Source organism: Dromiciops gliroides, chromosome 2 (assembly GCF_019393635.1).
Source record: "Dromiciops gliroides isolate mDroGli1 chromosome 2, mDroGli1.pri, whole genome shotgun sequence".
NCBI classification, from domain to species: domain Eukaryota; kingdom Metazoa; phylum Chordata; class Mammalia; order Microbiotheria; family Microbiotheriidae; genus Dromiciops; species Dromiciops gliroides.
This window is the reverse complement of record NC_057862.1, coordinates 303,226,671-303,240,659: the sequence shown is the minus strand read 5'-3', so window position 1 is coordinate 303,240,659 and position 13,989 is coordinate 303,226,671. Positions and strand designations below refer to the sequence as shown.

The 13,989-nt window shown below is 35.4% G+C and overlaps 1 protein-coding gene across 4 annotated transcripts in view; it reads left to right on the top strand.

Moving 5' to 3' along the window:
* The window catches only part of LOC122742926 (GSK3B interacting protein), a 29,160-nt gene extending 18,724 nt beyond the window's left edge, over nt 1-10,436 (top strand). For 3 of the 4 annotated variants that reach the window (XM_043987520.1, XM_043987522.1, XM_043987519.1), the window contains 2 exons: nt 5,405-5,663; nt 8,452-10,436. In XM_043987520.1, the coding sequence (XP_043843455.1) occupies nt 5,406-5,663; nt 8,452-8,613 (420 nt within the window). In that variant the 5' untranslated portion in view covers nt 5,405 and the 3' untranslated portion in view covers nt 8,614-10,436. Of the gene's footprint in view, nt 1-5,404; nt 5,664-6,068; nt 6,127-8,451 lie in introns of all 4 variants that reach the window. The other variant, XM_043987523.1, reaches the window with a different exon arrangement.
* Nucleotides 10,437-13,989: the final 3,553 nt, after the last annotated feature.

The following is a 13,989-nucleotide window of genomic DNA, read 5'->3' as shown; positions in this document are numbered from 1 at the left end:
AAGATTTTTATCATTTCTACAGGTTTATTCATCTTCACTTATCTTTAACTTCACTAAATAGAATTCTATTAACATTACCTTATATGATAATCTTTTTCAAAACTTATCCAGTTTTCATTTTATAATTTTATTTCATTTTAGAATTTTTTGCAATTAAAGGTTAATTAGGTTGGGACAGCTAGGTGGCGCAGTGGATAGAGCACCAGCCCTGGATTGAAGAGGACCTGAGTTCAAATCTGACCTCAGACACTTAACACTTACTAGCTGTGTGACCCTGGGCAAGTCACTTAACCCCAATTGCCTCACCAAAAAAAAAAAAAGGTTAATTAGGAAAAAAAGATAGGATATTCATAACGCCTAAGAGAATCACTTATAAGATTACTAAGATAAATGTAAATAAAGTCTTAGACTTCACAAGTAGAAACAAAAGGCATGATTGGACAACAGTTTGCAAAAGATTTGGGGGGTTTAGTGGACTTCAGGCTCAAAATGACTCAAGAGTGTGATATGACAGCCAAAAATATTAATGTGTTTTTAGGCTGCATTAAGAGAGGCATAGCTTCCAGGAATAAGGAATTGATATTCTTGCTATACCTCTACCCATATGAGACCACTTCTGAAATAGGAATCTCTGAATGCCTTAATTTCAGAACAAAGATAAGCTAACTTGGAAAATATCCAGAGGAAGACAACCAAGTTTAGTGAAGGACTCTGAGTCCATGCTATGAGGAGGAATTATTTGAAGAAAGTGAGGAAGTAACCCACCATGTTTATAATTTATAGAGTATAACTATAAGTTCTGGCCCCTTGAGTTTTGGAAGGTTAACCCCTTTGAGGTTGGAAAATTTAAAAACTTGTACAATTAACACATGACCTACTTTAGAAAAATAGAGAATTTGTCAAGAAATAGATTTGGGATGTGAACATTTGCCAATGTGAACATTAGCCATCAGTTATTTGCATAGGACAGTGCTGATATTCAGAAAAGATTCTCTATTCAGAGATTTATTTAAAGCTAATTGTTGTTTTGTTTGGTTTGGTTTTGGTTTGGTTTTTGCAGGGCAATGAGGGTTAAGTGATTTGCCCAGGGTCACACAGCTAGTAAGTGTCAAGTGTCTGAGGCTGGATTTGAACTCAGGTCCCCCTGAATCCAGGACCAGTGCTTTATCCACTGCACCACCTAGCTGCCCCCAAGCTATATGTTTTGAAACAACATTATTAGTCCCCTTCAAAAGTCAGTGCCCCAAATTGGGAAATCTGATTTTTACAAATTTATTAGCTAGCAAAAACTTTTATCTATGAAATGTCCACCTTTAATGACCTCACACAGGAAGGCCAAACCCTGGTCACTCCACGGAGAAACAGAATCCCCACCAGAAAATTCCCCTCCAGAAAGAGCCCTTTGTCTGTGGATTCCTTTGTAGAAAAAGGCCCAGTTATTGCTTGGTTCTCTTTGTGTAATGTTTGTTTTCTTCTAACATTTTGCTTATCCCTCCACCAAATCCAACTCTGATGCCCCATTGTGGCATGGAGGTGCTACTGCATTCTCAGTCTACTCCAGCATAGCAAAAGTTTTGGGAGGTTCTCTTTGTGCTGAAAATGCTTTACAAAGGAGAAACTGTTTATAAATTATAACTGCCTGTCAGGGACCAGGCTTAATACAGAGAGGCACTTTAACAGTAGCCTGAACACTCAGTGATGAGTTCTTTGGCCAAAACAGTCCTTCAGAAATTTTTTTTTTAATGCAAAATTACTTTCAGTTTTTTACAGAGATCTCTTCTATTTTTTTAGTGATTGATGATTGCAAGACATACAGAAAAAGGGACAGAGGGTACTGAGTCATACAATTTGGAAACTAAACATTAATTGAACAGTTCTCTATGAAAAATTTTAGGGGAAAAAAGAAAGAAAGAAAATTAACACTAAGAGTTAAAGTGTGTCATGGTAGATCATGGTCTTTGGAATCAGGACCAAAGTTCCTGGCTTACCACCTCTGGATCAAGTCATTTAGCCTTTGGGGGGCCTCAGTGTCCTCATTCCTAAAGTGGGGGTGGGGGGTGAACTAAATGAGCTAAAAGGTACCTTCCAGTTCTAGATTCATGCTCCATCATCTTTGGACCAGTTCATTTGTGCTCTCTCCTTCCATAAACAACCATTCAGCTCCACATTTACTGAGTTATGCTTTTGGTTCAGTAAGACAGATCATTTTTGTACTCCCAAGTAATTTGACTCCTACTTGCATGTATGTCCCCCAGTTCTCTTTATTGTTTACACTCTTATCTATTCACCATGGATTCAATTATCTCAATGCAGATACCTCTCAAATCCATATATCAAAACCCCTTTCTCTTGTGACTTTTAAAAAGCTCGAGAAATGTAGTTTCTGGGTAATTTAATCATTTTATTAATAAGACCAGTGGGTTATTAATAAAAGGATGGTCATTTGTCTATCTCTTAGACCAAAGAATCATGGCGGCAGACTCACAGTTTATAGATCCTTCAAAACAATAATTGGTGCTTCAAATAGCAATCAAATCTAATTGGTTAATGTGATTGGAAGTGGGCTATATTAAAATGAAGGACTGAGTATCTCCTGGATAGGAAAAGTTGTTTGTCCTTTTTCAAAGAGGACCATGACATTAGGGAAATAATGTGATGACTTGCAGTGAATTGGATTTAAGTGAGGAAGGGCTGTGCAAAGTCACCAAGTACAATTCTCTCCTCCAGAGCCATCCTGGTCTAGTGGCAAAATATGGATCAGGACTACCAGAAATGGTCCAGATACAAGGCCTTTTAAGCCTTTCATGGGTCTCAGTTTGCCTGAGGCAGTGCCCACTCAGTGATTAAGGCTAGGTAAGAAATGAGCAGAGAAAGGCCTCTTTTACCTAGACAAAGATGGATGGACAGATAGGCATCTTCATCCTCATCCTCAGGCATTTTTTGCCTTTATTACTGCTGCTTTACTCTCAATACAGACCTACCAGAGACTATACTTGGAACCATGCATTCATTTTTCCCTGTACCCCTAGCTGTTTTTCATAAAACCTCTTGAATGAGAACGATAGTTGATTCAAAGTTTGGCCTTATTCTTCACACTGGAAAAACCAGATGGATAAAGAGTGCCTATCACAGGGGCAGCTAGGTGGCACAGTGGATAAAGTACCGGCCCTGGATTCAGGAGGACCTGAGTTCAAATCTGGCCTCAGACACTTGACACTTACTAGCTGCGTGACCCTGGACAAGTCACTTAACCTTCATTGCCCCACAAAAAAAAAAAGTGCCTATCATGCACACTTTTGTTAATTGTTTATGTACCTAGGCTGTCAGTATGATATAGATACATCAATTTGTACCTTGGTCAGACAGTACAGATGGGTAGTGACCTGGGCCCGTAATAAAAAGTTAGATTATATTTGTGAAGTTTCATAGTACTTTTAATATCTCCCAAGATTCTCCTTGAAATAAAGGCCCACATTTTTAACAACACTATTCTTTTGGGGATGTCATCATGACTGCAAATAGTTCCTGAAGAATTCAGCTTTCAGGTAATACAAAAGACATGAGAGAAACATATAGTAGACATGAGTAAGCTACTGCCTATTACCACCTACAAAGAATTGCTAAAGGAAATCAACCTGAAAAGTATTATCAAAGAAATGTATGGCCAGAAAATGAGATAGGATGGGTTTCATAACAGTAAACTTGTAGAATATTTAACAGGCATCCTGTGTGTTCCGTTAGAAGATCCAGAGTAGAGGTTCTTAACCTTTTTTGTGTCATGGACTCCTCAGAATAATCGTGTTTTTAAATGCATACCTCTAAATACATGAGATTAAAATATGAACCAATTATACTGAGATATATTTACCAGATTTTTTAAGTTTTCATGCTCCAGGTTAATCTCTAATCCGGAGGAAAGCCACCTGTACATAAATTATACAGAATGAGGAAGCAAGGGGCAGCTAGATGGCACAGTGGTAAAGCACCAGCCCTGGACTCAGGAGTACCTGAGTTCAAATCCGGCCTCAGACACTTAACACTTACTAGCTGTGGAAGCATGAATGGGGTTGCTATGTGTTATATTGAATGGAATGTTCATATCAGTGAGATCCCAGATCCACTGAAATATTCTCTTAATGCTTTATTTTCTGAAACAAATTAGCCATTTGGGTGTTTTAATGGAATTAATATAGATATGTATTTTGATCTTTAGTTATTAATTTGGCCTTAAGGTTTTATTCTCCTCTACCTAATGAGATCATGGCATGGTTCACTCTTTTCAGGCTAAAACATTTGAATCTTTAGTGCTTATAATAGATTCCAGTTACCCTGCTCCGCCTTTCAGCAACTACCATTACATTTTTTCTACACTTTTTATGACCCAAGGAACAATGTGACATTTCCAGTTCAGGTATTTCAGAAGTTGCCTTGTATACTTGCATAAGTCAGCAGCTTCCTGAAAAGTTCAAAGTAATTTCTTTTAACCTACTCTGTAGTTTGGCTGGCAGAATAATCAGGGTTGTATTTAATTCAGATCAACAGTAGGCAGTGTTGCTCTCCTCAGTACCACAGTAGCTAAACTCCCTCCTTAGCACCCTTTACCTGATTGCTCATTTTCCCCATTGTCAATCCTACCCTCCAACCTCAACCCTTGCTCCAAGATACCTACATGTTCACATATCTGCTTTTGTGTGAGCTACATCATGATGTCTGGTCGGGCTCTCATTCATTCAGTAGACATTTATTAATTAAATTCCCACTGTATGCATTGGGGGGCAGCTAGGTGGCACAGTGGGTAGAGTTCAGGGCCTGAATTCAGGAAGACTCATCTTCCTGAGTTCAAAACTGGACAGCATATGTATTGTACTGCCCTAGGTGCTGGTAGAGAGACAACATAATGTGGCTTCAGCTGTTTCCTTACTCAATTCCTTCAGGCCCCTTTTCCCATTAGGTAGTTCTTCCCATAACCTCCATTCTGGGGAAAGGCTCAGACCAACTGTGCCTCATTCTTTGGACTTAGCCACCATACTCCCATTCAAGTAAACCCCCACTTTTCAGCTCCTCTTTTGTGGGTTGTTTTTTCCATTAGAATGTAAGCTTCTCGAGGGCAGGAACTGCTTTTCTTTTGCTTATGTTTGTATGCCCAGCACTTAACCCAGTGCCTGCACATACTAAACACTTAATCAGTGCTTGGGGACTGAGTGGGAAAAGTGTTGAGGATAAAAAAAAAAACTACTTGTACATGTTTCTTTGAAGAATAAGCTGTTACTTTTAGAGAAGAAATTGTTTTTGAAAAGTTTGTATTATGTTAAGAAATGATTTGTGATATTTTGATCTGAACATTAAAGCTATTTACATTTCTTTTAAAAGAAAATAAGCAGGTTTTATTCTTTATTTTTTATAGAATGGAAACAGACTATAATCACATGGAGCTTAGCAGTAACACAGGAATCGAAGAGGATTCTGAATTTCAAGATTTTGAAAGAACAGATGTAAAAGACATGAGACTAGAAGCCGAAGCTGTCGTGAATGATGTACTTTTTGCTGTTAGCAACATGTTTGTCTCCAAAAGCCTGCCTTGTTCAGATGATGTTGCATATATCAATGTGGAAACAAGAGAAGGGAACAAATACTGCCTGGAGCTCTCAGAAGCAGGGCTTAGGGTAATTCATTCTTCTTTCTAGGAAAAACAAATATTTGAATAAGATTTTATAAAACTAGAGAGAATTATGTGAACACTGGACATAATTTTTTTTTTTAGATTTGTTACTATTTTCAAAAATCTTTGGGTAAATACAGGAAAAGTGAAAACTTTAAAAGAACTTTTGGTTTAGGTTTGCTGTCATTGCCTATCATTTTTTTCCAAGTCCCTTTTTCACACACAATTAAATGGTCAGCAAGAGACTGCACTAATAATGCTGCTTGTTCGAGAAGTTATTTTCTTATTGGGAACAAATGCCAGTGATACCTTGTATATTTGAGTTCAGACTCTAAATCACAATGGAGATTCAAGTCTCTAAATTTCTAAGAGGCTTCCTATTGATCTAGACCAACCCTCTTTGTCTTAGGAGACCTTAGCAAGAGGAGATACTACTACAGACTAAATGGGGTGAGAAGATCTGAAAGGTGAGATTTCATAAAATAAGAAAATTCATAGATCTTGGAATTATCTCTATCACATTAGAAATTGCATCTCAGTCCCATTAATATTCAATAAAGAAATTAATTTCTTTATGAGCTCTGATATACTCGTCTAAGTTTCCAAATTAATTTTATAATCAAAATCTTGAGTTAAAATATATGACGATACTTGAGGATGTCTTTTTTTAAAATCAGTTATCAAGCATCTACCATGTGCTGGGCACTGTACAAGAACTTACCAATAGAAATACAAAAGTGAGATAATTCCTGCCTTCAATGGGCTTATATTCTACTGAAACAATCCTTCTTATAATTAATATCATATTTGTATTGTCATTATTACAAATTTTCTCATTATGATGGGGAGTTATAGTTAAATAAATCCTCAATTTAATGAGCAATGGACTACCTATCAGAACCTTTGAAATGAATCAGAGTTAGCTACAGTCTTAGTGATTTCTTTAATTTTCCTTTGCCTTCATATCTCTTTTGTTTAATAATTTCTGTAAAGGTATAATATGTTGTAGCCAAAAATAGATACTATCATTAAGTTGCAAGCTAACTAAAGTCCTCAAACTATATCAAGTAAACAACATAATTTACAAATTTAAGTTAATTAGACATTTCATTTCCATCCAGTGAATTCATTTCTAAGTGTCATCATTTACAAATGTAACTTGAAATAGACAAGAAATAGAGCTGAGTATTCCACAGTTAAGTGTCTTGGCTATCCTAAGAACATTTTATGTGGTTGAACATTAAGTGTTAAGTCTACTAATTTAGTATTGCTTTAATACAGGGGTATGACAAGCCCTGGTTAAATGTTTTTAACTGATTGTTTTATTATAGGAAGTGAATAGCCATTAGCATATTTGAATATTCATTCAAAGAAATTAGACAAACTACTACTAAGAAGTAGAGGAAAATGTGAAGACAGATAAGAGCCCTGGCCAGAAGAATTTATAAACTATTTGGGGACTTAAAGTGTGTATAATTAAGTGATTCTTAGTGTGGTCTTCTTTCTTCCTCTACTATTATTGTAACAAGCACAATACAAGAAAAGAAAAACCTAATGGCATGTGTTCATGGGACAAATTATCCAATTTGGCTGTAGTATAAGTAAAGGGAATATTGCGAGACAGCCGAGAACAATGAGCTTGAACCTTACCTCCTTTGAAGGGTAATATGAAGTCTAGTGTCATAAGAACATAAGATTAATTTGACTTTTCAAAAAAAGTCCAAAATTTCAACAAAAAAAAAGTTTTTGCCAATATTTTCCTATTATGCCAGAAAGCTATGAGGAATACCATGTGGATGGGAAAAAGCAGTGTCAGGTACCTAAAACAACTAAACTAGGTAACAGTATACCTTGTAATCCCACAGTATTGGACATTTACTCCTTAGCTGCACTAAACTAAAAAATATACAAATGGTCTTTAATGTGTTGCAGTTCCTTAAGGCAGAATTGAAGCCCTCTAATTCCTCATCTCCCTTGTTAGGATATAGAAACCAAAATCAAATAAACTACAAAAAGAAAAAAAGAGTATTATTAGCACCATTTGTCCCAGTGGGTATTCAGTAAATATGATTTGATAACTAATTCACCCATTTGTTCTACCTTTTTAGCTATTTCTCTTTTCTTTTTTTTTTCTTTTTTTTTGAGGAAGAACTGAAAAGTTAGACTTCATTGTTCTTGCTAGGAAGGAAATTTTATTTAGACTGTCTTATGGTCTAGATCAGTGGTATCAAGCTCAAATAGAAAAAGATCCCTTTGACCAGCATATTGACTTAAAATAACATATTAATATTGTCTGTGTTCTGTTGTATTTTTTTGTTATTTTGTTAAACATTTCCTAATTACATTTTAGTCTGGTTTGGGAGTTTTGTCAATGCTTGAACTTTTGCAAGTTTGGCACCTTTGGTCTAGATTATATTTTTTAAAATACTAAATAAAGCTTTTCAATCATTTCAGTTGTGTCTAACTCTTCGTTACCCCATTTGGGGTTATCTTGGCAAAGATAAGTGGAGTAACTTAACATTTCCTTCTCCAACTCATTTAAGTCTTTCTGACTCTTGGACCCAGACTCTATGCACTGTGACACCTCATTGCCCATAAAACCTTTTAAAGAGTTGAACTATAAGATTTCTTAGGCCCCTTCTAGCTAAAAATTGAAATTAAAGTCCCTCATAAGAAACAAATATTCTGTTATGCCTTTCACTATTGACTCGGAAATTAATTCATTAGAAAACAAGCAAAGGAATCACTATTGTATCTAATTATTTGATTAATTATTGGCGTTTCTCTTCCAGGTGGTGGGTTATGCTTTTGACCAGGTGGATGATAATATACAAACTCCCTACCATGAGACAGTGTACTCTTTGTTGGATACCCTTAGTCCAGCATACCGAGAAGCATTTGGAAATGCACTTCTAAGAAGACTGGAAGCTTTGAAACGGGATGGACAGTCATAATTTATTCTACATTGTAAACTAATTTTCTGTTAGGCTTGCTGCTGGAAACTTAAAATTTAAACCTTGATTCTTGCTAATGAATATAATAGAAAATCATTTTTTGTTTTGTTTTTCAGCATTATTGCTTGCTTTAGATTTAGGCTTCTCACTCCAAGCAGTATTAATAAAAAACTGTTCTTCTCTTCCACCAAGGGAAATTCCACCCTTGATTTGTGATGTAGATCATGAATACATTTAGATTTATTTGAAATAGTACTTCTGCATTTTAAAAAACAAAACAGTATTTTACTATAAAAATGTAGGGCTTTAATGCATCTAGCACTACATATGGAATTCTAGACTTGCCTAATAAAATTGGCATTCCAATTAATTCTCTACAATTTTAATCCAGTTTGCTAAATCAGGGGTTCAATGTTAGCTTGGACTGAATTTGTAGTGATTATTTTGCTACTGGCCTTACAGGGAACAAATTATCAACAAGTTTCCCCTGCACAAACTTTGAAATTGCTTAAACTATTTGTACTAGTGCGAATTGATAAAAATGAATTCATTGTATATAATTTATCTAGGTATTATTGTGCTAAATGACACAGGGATTAGAATATTTTATGTATCCTATTTGCAACAGTCAGCCAGCTAAATAAAGGATAAACCTTTAGCCTATGAATGTAAAAATTACTATCTAATCTCCAAGATACCTAAGCACAGAATATAAAAATAGGCTCCATCTTTTTTTCTTAATAAAAAACATCATAAAATTGCATTGTTAAAAAAAATGTTACAATCTGTTTTCCTAAGAAACAATATTTTGGCCCATGTTGATTCTTATTTTTCTGAATGTTTGTTTACATAATGTACAGTGTTTATATATTCAAAAGTATTTTTGCTTCAACGTTTACTTTATAAAATGTAGTACTTTGGTATCCTGTGATGCTTCCCTCTTTCCCTTCAAATGTACAGTGTTTTGTCTCAATGCTAAATCTACAATGTAATAATGCATTGTATAGGTTTGAAACCAAAGGACATATGAAGCATTCAAAGACTAATATTTGGAAAAAGGATACTCTGTATTTTATATTTTATTACAAGTACTAATATTTGTAAGTTTATTTAACTGAATCATGCTGCTATGTGTTTTCAGGTATATGTTGGATGGGAACGATGGGGATTGCTTTTTAAATAATCAGCTAACATCATAGTAGAAGTAAAATTCAATACCTGGATAAGCTTCCTAAGTCTACTGAATTTACAAATTGTTATTCTTTGTTTAATAATAAAAGATAATCATTTTTGTTCTGAACAAATATTAATTTGTATATGCCAGAGCAAACTAAACAATTAATTTGGGTTTTGTAGTCAAACCTTATTGTAATGTTTTCGTTAAATTTCAGAAGACACATATTTGTAGCTTTGTTTTCAATGCTTAACAGTAAAACCTAGATTTGAATTTAAAATTTCTCATGCTCGTTCTCAGGCCAAATGTAAAAATTTTTTTTAAAAATCTCTTTTTCTGAATAAACTTTTCCTCATTTTTGGTTAAATATGAAGAAAAATGGGGGTTTTTTGGCTTGAAGAAAATTGAAATTGCTGATTTTCTAATTTGGTTTCAGGGCTCATTAGTTCTGATTTAACAATTCCACATTTCCTTAATTATGTGTTAGAAGGATTAAATTGGTTGCTCGTCTTCGAGAAAGAGTAGAGATTTATTTATTCAATTTGTAGGCACTTCAGTGTTGATTTTCATTTAAAATTACATTGAATTCACCAAAAAAAAATAAAATAGAATAAAAGGGGCAGCTAGGTGGCACTGGCCCTGGATTCAGGAGGACCTGAATTCAAATCCTGCCTCAGACACTTGACACTAGCTGTGTGACCCTGGGCAAGTTACTTAACCCCAATTGCCTCACAAAAAATAATAATAAAATAAAATAAAATTACATTGAATTGAATCTGTAAAATTTGGGTTGCACTTAATATTTCACAACAATTGTGAGGAAAGCACTTTGTAAATTTTAGAGCACTATAAAATGTTAGTGGCCTTTCTTGGCATACCTGAGAATTTTAGTCATTACAGATTTCAACTCTGCCTTAGCTATTTGAAGAATTCAATTAGAAGGTTTCTAAAGGAGTTTGGGTTTTCTTGGGTTTTTAAAAAAGCTATATTTATGGGGTGGCTAGGTGGCACAGTGGATAAAGCACCGGCCCTGGATTCAAGAGTACCTGAGTTCAAATCCGGCCTCAGACACTTAACACTAGCTGTGTGACCCTGGGCAAGTCACTTAACCCCAGTTGCCTCACTAAAAAAAAAAAAAGCTATATTTAATAAAAATAAACTTCTAGAATAAACTTATTAGTTTTAAGATTGAAGAGGTACTATGATTGGTTTTAACTGGCATCTAAAATTTTGCAATATCACATATTGGGAACTTGAATCTTTTTTAAGCATTTAGCCGCATAATATAGTGTTTGTCCTGCATATGCCTTTGATTTTCATTTCTTTTTCTTTCTGGGTAGCTTGGGAGAACCATTGGTAAATATAAATATGTATGTAAATGCAGAAGTTTTGGGGTTTTTTTCTTTGTGGCCTTTATTTTTTTTTATAAAAGCCCCATTATTTCCAGTTAGACTATCTCCAAAAAACAAAATACTAGTTATTTCAGTATACCATCACAAGGGCACTTGTCATTACACTTTTAACATGCAGGTCCAGATTTATGTCTCATTCCCTCTGTCTTCATTGTGTATGTGTGTTTGTATGTTGGGATGGAGGAGTGGGGAGTTGAAAAAACATCTAAACTGATAGAACTAAATTAAGATCTGTATGTATGTAGTATATTTTAGACAAAAGCCCCAAGACTTCCACCCTAGAAGTTTTAGGAAGGACATCTAAGCACCAAAGTAATTTCAGAGTAGAATAACTGGGATGGGGCAGCTAGATGGTACAGTGGTTAAAGCACCGGCCCTGAGTTCAGGAGTACCTGAGTTCAAATCTGGCCTCAGACACTTGACACTTACTAGCTGTGTGACCCTGGGCAAGTCACTTAACCCCCATTGCCTGCAAAAAACAAAACAAAACAAAAATAACTGGGATGATGAAGGGATTGGAGACCCTGCCATACAATGATAAGAACATGGTAGCCTGAAGAAGAGAAGGGAAAGGATGGGTGCAATGATAGTACAGGAATTGTCTTGAGTGCCTGAATAACTATCGTAGAAAAGGTGAGATTCATTTTGTATTGGGGGTTTGTTTTTGGTTTTTTTCTGCATGACTCGGTACAATCAGAACATCCAAAAAGTGAGGTAGAATGTCTCCTATTCCAGAAATGTGGCAAACTATAAGGAATTGTATGTGATTTTACTTAGTAAAGCAAAACATCCAAGAATGCAATGGGAGTAAAAATCTACATATTTTATTAGAAGGAACAATGGAGCTAAATGGTAGACTTCCCTACCAGCCAGCAAAGAGTTGCCTGTGAGGGAATAAATGGCCTGAGATACTTCCATACTGACAGCAACTGAATATTACATGAACTAAGTAAGCGGTCAAGGGTGTTGAGTGCCATCTTCTTGGGGCTATGGAGAATTGCAAGCTTAAAGAATTAATAAACAATCTAAATGACCAAAAAAACTTCCACAGAACTATATAGTGGGAGACATACATGCTTCAAGACATAACTGCTAATTGTAGAGGCTGCTCATTGGTGGACATTGATATTTTCTAGGGGCTCTGATATAAGTATTTGCTTTCTGTGCCATAATAAATCTTTATTCATTAAACCTTGTGAATTTGTCCTTTTAAGGGGAGGTGGTAAACACTAAAGTCTCCAGGTAGCCTGATGGGATTGATGGAACCAGTTAAGCAGAAGACTACCTGGGCCCTTTGTATGAGGGACTTGGGTATAATTATGATGAAGAGGAAGCATGATGGAATGGAAGGAGCATTGCTCTTAACAACCAGCAGACCTGGGTTTTAATGGTAATTCTGGCATTCACAAGTCATGTGACCATTTTTGTCCAGATCACTGAAGCTCTCTAAGCCTCAGATTCTGAATCTCTAAACCTTTTTGGAATTTGTCCCTTTATTAATCCCCTCTCTAATCTTTAATCTTTCCTTACAGACTGCCTCTTTCCCCACAGCCATACTCCTAGGAAAAAGAATCTCTACTTGACCCCAACTCCTCTTATTTTACATCCCTTTTCAATCTGGCTTCCAACTTCACTAAACCACTCACTGAAACTGCTCCATCCTCCTACCCATTATATAGGCCTATATATGATCCATATCTCAAGACCTTGACTTCTAAATAAGTCAAACATTTTAACATCCCACAAACATTAAAGTATATGTGTATATATATATGCCATATCTACACATATGTATATGCAAATATATAAAGATAAGTATCCGTGTTGACTTTATGTGACTGATTATTCCACAAATATCCCAGGCTCTTCTATCTTCATGATTTCATAAATTTACATGGATTCGATTATCTGTGCATATATGACTCCCAGATCTACATATCCTGATCTAGTCTCCTGAGATTGTTGCACATCACCAGAACTGCCTGTTAAATATCAGTGCAAATTAGGCATCAGAGGACCTAAGTTTAAAATTCTGGGCCTCATGTCTTGCATATATCTGTCAAATACAGATAAGATAGCCACTTCTAGTTTAGATCTTTATCACTGCAATTAGTGCTATTTCTCTAAGTATGCTGGATTTTTTCCTAAAATCGAACTGAAAGCTGATCAGTCTCTTTTGTCTATATCCATATCTAGATCTAACAGCAAATACCTCTCCAAATAAGTGGTTTTTGTGGTAAATATCTAAGCTTGCTACCTTTTGATCTGGAAATTATCAAGTCAATATTGCCATATCATCTGTAATGGATGTGTCTATGATTTATATGGCTCCACTCACCATCACCATGACTTTTCAGAACAAGACACCTCTTCCATGTCACCACTTCAGTATTTGCTATTTCTCCTATAGAAATGTAAGTTCCTTGAAGGCAGGGACTATCTCCCTTATGTATTTGTTTCCTTAGCACATAGAATTTTGTCACAGTATATGGTAATATAATGGAATGTTATTGTACCTTAAGAAATGAAGGATAGTATTAGTGAAACCTGGGGAAACTTGTATGAGCTGATGCAGAATGAAATGAGCAGAACAAGGAAAACAACTCACATATTAACATCAACACTATAAAGGCAAACAATTTTAAAAGACTAAAGAACTCTATTCAATGCAACCATGATTCCAGAGGGCCAATAATGAAGTAAGTTTCCCTATCTCTTGACTAAGAGATGATGGACTCATGATTAAAAATGAAACATATTTTTGGACATTTGTTACAAGGGCTTTTTTTT